A 7,500-nucleotide genomic window follows, 5' to 3' on the forward strand; every position below is an offset into this window, starting at 1 on the left:
TGCTGCTTGGCACCACTGCTGCAGCACAACTTGCTGCTGCTGCAGCTGCTGCTGCTGTTGCTGCTGCGGGGGAATGGACTTGTAGCAGAGCAGCGCAGCAGGAAGCCTATAGCAGCAGCACAAGAACTCCGCCCCACACAGCAGCAGCCGCAACAGCTGCTGCAGCGGCCTCCCGCTGCTATGAATCTGTTCTGCTGCTGCTGCAGTGCCTAGGAGCTGCTGCAGCAGCTGCTGCAGGAGCTGCTGTAGCAACATATTGCTGCTGCTAATTTCAACGGCAGTCTGAGTCTGCTGCTGCTGCTGCTGCTGCAGCTGCTGCCTGCATACGGTTAATCTTAGGTTTACTGTCTCCTGCTGTGTCTCCGCTTCCCATGCAGCAGCAGCAGCAGCAGCAACACCGGAGTCTTCTTCTGCTGCTTCTGCTGCTGCTGTATGCATCAGCGCACGGCCATGCAACAGCAGCAGCCGCAGCTGCAACGAGAAGGGACGGCAGTGCTGCAGCAGCAGCAACTCTCCCCACTTTTGCTGCAGCACCTCTGCTTCCTGCTGCAGCAAACGGAAGACAGCAAGCTCCTGTGCTGTTGCTGCTGCTGCCACAACAGCGTCCTCCTGCTGTTGCTGCTGCTGTGGTGCAGCAGCAGCAGCAGCAGCAGAAGCATTGCCTAAGACCAGCGGTGCTGTAGCAGCACTGCTGCTACACGTATACCACAGCGACTGCTGCTGCTGCTGCTGCTGCTGCTTGAGTAGCAGCCCCTTCTGCTGCTTGACCATTTGCTGCAGCACGCAGGAGACGGATACATCTTTTCTCCCAGTGGGCAGCAGCAAAAGCTGCTGCTGCTGCTGCTGCTGCTGGAGGGCCCGAGGCCATGGTGTGCAGGTGGCTGCTTCCTGCTGCTGCAGCAGCAACGAGAAGCAACGGGAGTCACCAGCAGCTGCAGCACAAGAGATGAAGGAAACTAAAGGTTTCTTACGGTGTATGTACACCAACCAGGGCTGCTGCTGCTGCTGCTGAGCTGTCTCCTCATGTTGTGCTGCAGCTGCTGCTGCAGCTGCTGCAGCTGCTGCAGTTGCTGCTGCTCCCTCTCCCGATTCGCCTGTGCCGCTCCTCAGCAACACCGCTGGCTGCTGCTGCAAGCACCACTGCAGCAGCAGCCCATGCTGCAGCTGCTGCTGTTGCTGCACCGCAGCTGCGTGCTCCGTCTTCTCATAGCCACATTTTCCTGTTTGCTGCTGCAGTGCTTCTGTAAGGGAGAACTCTGCTGTTGCTACCTCCTCGTCTCCAGCAGCAGCAGCAGCAGCTTCTGCTGCAGCAGCAGCAGCAGCAACAGCATCCTCCGTTGATCGGAAGGGTCGTAAGTAGCAGCTAACAGAGGAAGGCAGCTGCTGCGCCAGCTGCTGCAGCAGAACGAATAGCTGCTGCTGCTGCTGCAGCTGCTGCTGCAGTGCAGCAACATATTGCTTCACCGTTACACTGATGCATCCGTCCTCGTCTACTAGCATCTGCTGCTGCTGCTGCTGCTGCTGCTGCTGCCACTGCTGCTGCCGCTGCTGCAGCAGTTTAAGAGGAGGATGCGCTATCCTTATGGTAGCAAATATGCGGTTTTGCTGCTGCTGCTGGCTGCTGCTTCTGCCTACACCAGCAGCAGCAGCAGGAAGACCGAGAGCTACTGCAGCAGCTATTGCTGCTGCTGCTGCATCCTGTGTCCCTGCAGCAACAAGTAAGTAAGAAGCTGCAACGCGACGTTCGCTGTCAATAACTGCAGCAACAACAGCTTGCTGCTGCTGCTGATGCGGTTGCTGCTGCTGCAGTTGCTGCTGCTGCTGCTGCAACGTTAAGCGCATGAAAATAGTTGCAGTGCTGCTGTCAGCAGCAGCAGCAGGTCGCGATTGCTGCTGCTGAGAAGCTGTTGCAATAGAAGCAGCAGCAGCAGCAGCAGCAGCAGCAGCACCACTACGATCCCCGCAGTGCAGCAGCTGCTGCAGCGCCTCTATTGCCTCCGTAGCTAAGACAGTCTTAGGATGAACAACAGCAGCAGCAGCAGAAGCAGCAGGAGTACTACCTGCTGCTGCTGTTGCTGCTGCTGCTTCTTCTGGATACGCAGACCACTCTGCTGCTCCTACATCTGCTGCTGGCAGCACGGTGGCTCCTGCTGCTGCTGCTTCTTCTGCGAAGCAGACACAGAAGGCGAGTCGTCGCAGCAGCGGCAGCAGAAGCAGCAGATCAGCAGCATGTGCTGCTGCTGCTTGCTGCACTAGCTGCTGCAGCAGCGGGGGCAGCCATAGACACTGCAGCAGCAGCGCGCCGCTAACCATAGACACTCTTAGGTCGCAGCATAAGCCATAGTATATTAATCTTAGGCATACGCCTCCATCATACTGCTGCTGCTGCTGCTGCTGCTGCTGCTGCTGCTGCAGTTGGGTGTTGCTGCTGCTGTGGGGAGCAGCAGCAGGAAGCAACACCTGCTGACCATTGACGAGGATTTCCATACTATCGGGTGTTGCTGCTGCAGCAAGAGCAGCAGCAGCAGGTGGTGGTGCAGTTGTTGCTGCAGTAGCTGCAGTAGCTGCTGCTGCTGCTGCTGCTGCAGGAGAACCAGGAGGAGCTAGATAAAAAGCAAGAGTAAGCAACTGCAGCAAACCTAGTGCTGCTGCTGCATCCCCTAACCATTGCTGCAGCTGCATGCAGCAGCCCCGCCATTTCCTTAGCCGCTGCCAGCAGCTGTGCTGCTGCAGCAGACGGAGAGCAAATACATCTGCTGCTGTCAAATATCGGTGCTGCTGCTGCTGCTCCTGCTGCAGCTGCTGCTGCTGCAGCTGCTGCTGCAGCTGCTGCTGCAGTTGCTGCTGCTGCTGCAGCTGCTCCATTAAGGAATGCAGCGGCCATAGATTAACAATTAATTCTTCAAACGTAACAACATCTAAGGAGAAGCGTAGTGTTGCTCCTTCGCATTGCTGCTGCTGCTGCTGCTGCAGCTGCTGCAGCAGCTGCTGCTGCTGATCTTGTTGCTCCGGCAAGGTTTCGGAGTCTGCTGCTGCTGCTGCTGCTGCTGGTGATGTTGCTGCTGGTGATGATGATGCAGCAGAAGATGAGTCTAATGACATATCTGCCTCTGTAGTGCTGCTAGGTCCATCACCTGCTGCTGCGTCTGTTGCTGCTGCAGCAGCTGCTGCTGTTTTTGTTCCTGTTGCTCCTGCAGCAGCAGCAGGAGACTGAAGCTGATAAACAGCAGGGCGTAGGCCGCCGCATGCAACATCAAAGTCTCTTAGGATAGACAGCTGCAGCAGCACAACACGAGCAGGTCCTCCTGCTGCTGCCGCTGCTGCTGCTGCTGCTGCAGTAGAAAGAGGAACAAATGCCCCTGCACCTTCTGTTGCTGCAGAACCAGCAGCAGCAGCAGCAGCAGCAACGGTGACAGCAGATTCCCCTAATTCGCTAGCTAGCTTCATAGCGGAGTCTTCTGCTGCATCTACGGTTCCTCCAGCAGCAGTAGCAGCAGCAGCTTTTGGTGCAGCAGCAGCAGCAGCAATAGCAGCAGGTGAGGTAGCAGCAGCAACTGCTGCTGCTGCTGCTGCTGCTTCTCCATGTACACCTGAGGAGACAATCATGCCGCTTTGTGATAGAGCAGCATACAGGACAAAGTGCAGCAAGGAGTCCCTAGAGTGCAGCTTGCTGCTGCTGCTGCTGCTGCTGCTGCTGCTGTTGCTGCTGCTGCTCTTACGAATAGCAGCAGCAGCAGCAGACACTGCTGCTGCCATCTCTAGCTGCCTTAATGCTTGCTGCTGCAGCAAATCAATAGATAGACAATAAAGGAGACGTCTTGTCTCTAAGAAAAGGGACCCAAATGCATCAAAAGGTTGTAAAGAATTTGCTGCTGCTGCTGCTGCTGCTGCTGCTGTTGCTGCTGCTGCTGTTGTTGTTGTTGTTGATGCTGCTGTTGATGCTGCTGATGGTGGGTCCTCTGCGGATTCAGTTGTTGATGCTGCTGATGCTGCTGCTGATTCTCCTTCTCCTCCTGCTGAAGGGGATTCTGTTTTTGCTGCTGCTCCTGCTGCTGCTGCTGCTGCTGCTGCTGCTGCTGCTGCTCCTGCTGCTGCTGTTGCCCTCGGAGATACTTCTCCTGCAGCAGCAACAGGTGTTCCTTCTTTCGTTGCTTCCGCATTGTTGTCTGTCTTCATGCTGCTGCTGCTGCTGCTGCTGCTGTTGCTGGCTTCGCCACCAGCAGCAGCAACAGCAGCAGCAAGAGCTTCTTGCGGCAACGTGACCCCTAGTTGTGCTGCTGCTTCTTGTATAGCAGCAAGTTGCTGCTGCATGTCTTCTCTGCTCTTGCGGTTTGCTGCTGCTGTTGTTGTCTTCAACTCCTCTAGCTCCACCCGGCCACGATCCAGCTGCAGCAGCAGCAGCAGCAACAACAGTAGCAGCAGCAGCAGCATTAGCAGCAGCAATAGATGAACAGCAGCATAAACAGCAGCACAGTCATCGGCAGCAGCAGCAGCAGCAGCAGCCAACACGCTCGCTCCTTCCTTGCCTTCACCTCACGTAGCACTAACAGCAGCAACAGCAACATGAGCAGCAGCAGCAGCAGCAGCAGCAGCAGCAGCAGCAGCAGCAGCAGCAGAACTTACATTTGCTTTCTCTACTGTTGTTTTGCAGTTTTGTCTTAATATAGAGACAGCTAATGCATTAACATCAGCAGCAACAGCAGCAGCAGCAGCAGTTGGTGATGTTGCTGCTGCTGCTGCTGCTGCTGCATTAACAGCAAACCCAAGACTCTTCAACATCGTAAAATCAGCGCGCAGCACCTGCAAACTGCAGCAGCAGCAGCAGCAGCAGCAGCAGCAGCAGCAGCAGCAGCAGCACAAGCAGCAGCAGCATTACCATTTGCAGTAGCTCTAGCAGAAGCAGTATAAGCAGCAGCAGCAGCATTTTAGCAGCAGCAGCAGCAGCAGCAGGACTAGCAGCAGCAGCGCCACCTAGCCATCTATCTAGCTAACTAGCTAGCAAGTTAGCCATCTACTTAGCTAGCCATCTACCCAGCTAGCTAGCTAGCTAGCCAGCCACCCTGCTAGCTAGCCACCCAGCTAGCCAGCTAGCTAGCTAGCTAGCCACCCAGCTAGCCAGCTAGCTAGCTAGCTAGCTAGCTAGCTAGCTAGCTAATTGTATATATATTTGCTTACCTAGCTATATCCGATACAACACGAAGAGTACAAAGATGAGGAAAGAATAACTCAATACTGCCGTTATACTTGAGGTGTATACGCACCTCCTGCTGCTGCTGCTGCTGCTGCGGTGATAGCAGCAACTGCAGCAGCAAGGAGTCTTGGAGACGCTTACGGGTCTCTACACACTCATTTGCTGCAGCAGCAACAGCAACAGCAGCAGCAGCAACAACAGCAGCAGCAGATATAGAGGCGCACAGATAGCGATACAGGAAAGAATACTTCTGCCAGCAGCAACAGCAGCAGCAGCAACAGCAGCAGCAGCAACAGCAGCAGCAGCAGCAGCAGCAACAGCAGCAGCAGCAGGAGGCTTACGATCAAGGTGTGCATATGCGAGTTCAATACCCTTAAGGTCTTCCTTCTCTCCTGCAAGCAGCAGCGGTTGCTGCTGCTGCAGCGGCAGCAGCAGCAGCTGCTGCAGCAGCAGCAAAGGGAATCTTGTATATGTACCCGTACTAAGGACCTCCATAGCTATATCTACTGGATAAGGAGGACACAGCAGCTCGTGCTGCAGTTGCTGCTGCTGCATCTGTTGCTGCAGCACAACAGTAATAAATACATACATATATATATATATATACAGATAAAACCCCACATACAGCAGCAGCAGCAGCAGCAGCAGCAGCAACAAGAACAAGAGCAGCACGAAGAACGCGTACAGCAGCAACAAAAGAGCAACAGCAGCAGCTGTTCACCACCACCCCCAGCAGCACCAACAACAGCAGCAGCAACAGCGACAGCAGCAACAGCAGCAGCAGCAGCAGCAGCAGCAGCAGCAGCAGGAATATACCGTTAGTATAATATCCCTGATTCTTAATCTATTTCTTTTTAATTGTTGTGTTTCTTGTATTAATTCTTCTATTTGCTGCTGCTGCTGCTGCGGCTGTGCATGCAGCAGCAGCAACTTGAGCAGCAGCTCCCTGCTGTGTCTGCCATACTGCAGCAGAGCAGTACGTAGTATGCTGCTTGCTGCTGCTGCTGCCTCTGTAGCAGCAAATCTTTCTCCTTCTCCTTTTGTTGATGCTTGCTGCAGTTGCTGCTGCAGCAGCTGCTGCTGCTGCTGCGCTACACGGCAGCAAGACACCAGGTCTGCACGGCAGCGAGCTAGCGCTTGCTGCAGCAGCTGCTGCAGCGGCCTGCATGCATATTGATAGTGTGATGCTTGGGGCTTGGATCTTGCTGCTGCAGGTAGCTGCTGTCTTAGTGCAGCAATTGATGCTCTTGCTGCTGCTGCTGCAGCAAAACCTGGATGTACATAACCATTTCCTCCTCCTGCTGCAGCTGCTGTTGCTGCTGCTGCTGCTGCTGCTGCTGTTGCTGCTGCTGTTGAGGAAGAAGAAGGAGGAGAAAGGGTAACGGAGGATGGAGGGGTGACCACTGCTGCTCCTGTTGTTGCTGCTGCTGCTGCTCCTGCTGCTGCTGCTGCAGGGACTGCTGCTGCAGTATAATATCCTGTAGCAGCAGCACTGGACGGACCTACAGCAGCAGCAGGAGGACCTGCTGCTGCTGCTGCAGCAGGTGCAGCAGCAGCAGCAGCAGCAACACGGCCCCACGCACTGTTGCGGCCCTCCATCCCCGTAAGATTAACTAGGGGATGGCTGCGGATAGATATACTCTGCTGCTGCTACGCATCCTGCTGCTGCTGCTGCTGCTGCAGCTGCTGCAGCTGCTGCTGCTGCAGCTAATGCAGCTGCTGATTCAGAAAATCAATCTCTGCAGCAGCTGCTGCTTACAATTACGCTGCTGCTGCTGCTGTTGTTGTTGTTGCTGCTGCTGCTGCAAGGGCTAAGGATAATTCGGCCGTTCTTGCTGCCTCGCTCTTGCCTAGCGCTGCTGCTGCTGTTGCTGCTGCTGTTGCTGCTGCTGCTATTAATGTTGCTAATATTGCTGCTGCAGCTGATGCCAGCAACCGGTCCCCAACCAGCTGTTGCTGTTGCTGCTGCTGTTGCTGCTGCTAGGGGTGTGTACAGCCCCGATCTGCATGCGTATGCACAAATAATGGCGGAGAGGAACCACTGATGAGCTGCTGCTGTTGCTGCTGCTCCTGCTGCTGTTGTTTATACAGATGCTGCTGCTGCTGATGCTGCAGTTGCTGCGGTGCTGCTCCTTCTGCTGCAGCAGCAGATAGTGTTGCTGCTGCTGCTGCCTCTTCTTAATAAAAATAAATAAAAAATATGCAAATTTAAATCATCTAAGGGGAAGCCCTCTGCATATTTCAGCCTACAAATTGTTGCATGCGCTGCTGCTGCTGCTGCTGCTGCTGCTGCTGCTGCAGCAAGAGCA

The 7,500-nt window shown here is 55.0% G+C and overlaps 2 protein-coding genes across 2 annotated transcripts in view; both read right to left on the reverse strand.

Moving 5' to 3' along the window:
* Positions 1-4,779, reverse strand: part of EMWEY_00032430 (hypothetical protein, conserved) — a gene marked incomplete at both ends in the record, with an annotated part of 8,060 nt that extends 3,281 nt beyond the window's left edge. The window contains 2 exons of the mRNA XM_013478410.1: positions 1-4,386; positions 4,624-4,779. The exon at positions 1-4,386 is cut by the window's left edge and continues 1,562 nt beyond it. Of these exons, the coding sequence (XP_013333864.1) occupies positions 1-4,386; positions 4,624-4,779 (4,542 nt within the window). The remainder of the gene's footprint in view (positions 4,387-4,623) is intronic.
* A 1,638-nt stretch (positions 4,780-6,417) lies between these two features.
* EMWEY_00032440 (hypothetical protein) overlaps positions 6,418-7,500 on the reverse strand; it is a gene marked incomplete at both ends in the record, with an annotated part of 1,404 nt that continues 321 nt past the window's right edge. The window contains 2 exons of the mRNA XM_013478411.1: positions 6,418-6,669; positions 6,951-7,194. Coding sequence (XP_013333865.1) covers positions 6,418-6,669; positions 6,951-7,194 — 496 coding nt within the window. The remainder of the gene's footprint in view (positions 6,670-6,950; positions 7,195-7,500) is intronic.

This window comes from Eimeria maxima, genomic scaffold (assembly GCF_000499605.1).
Source record: "Eimeria maxima Weybridge genomic scaffold, Emw_scaff421, whole genome shotgun sequence".
Taxonomy (NCBI): Eukaryota; Apicomplexa; class Conoidasida; order Eucoccidiorida; family Eimeriidae; genus Eimeria; species Eimeria maxima.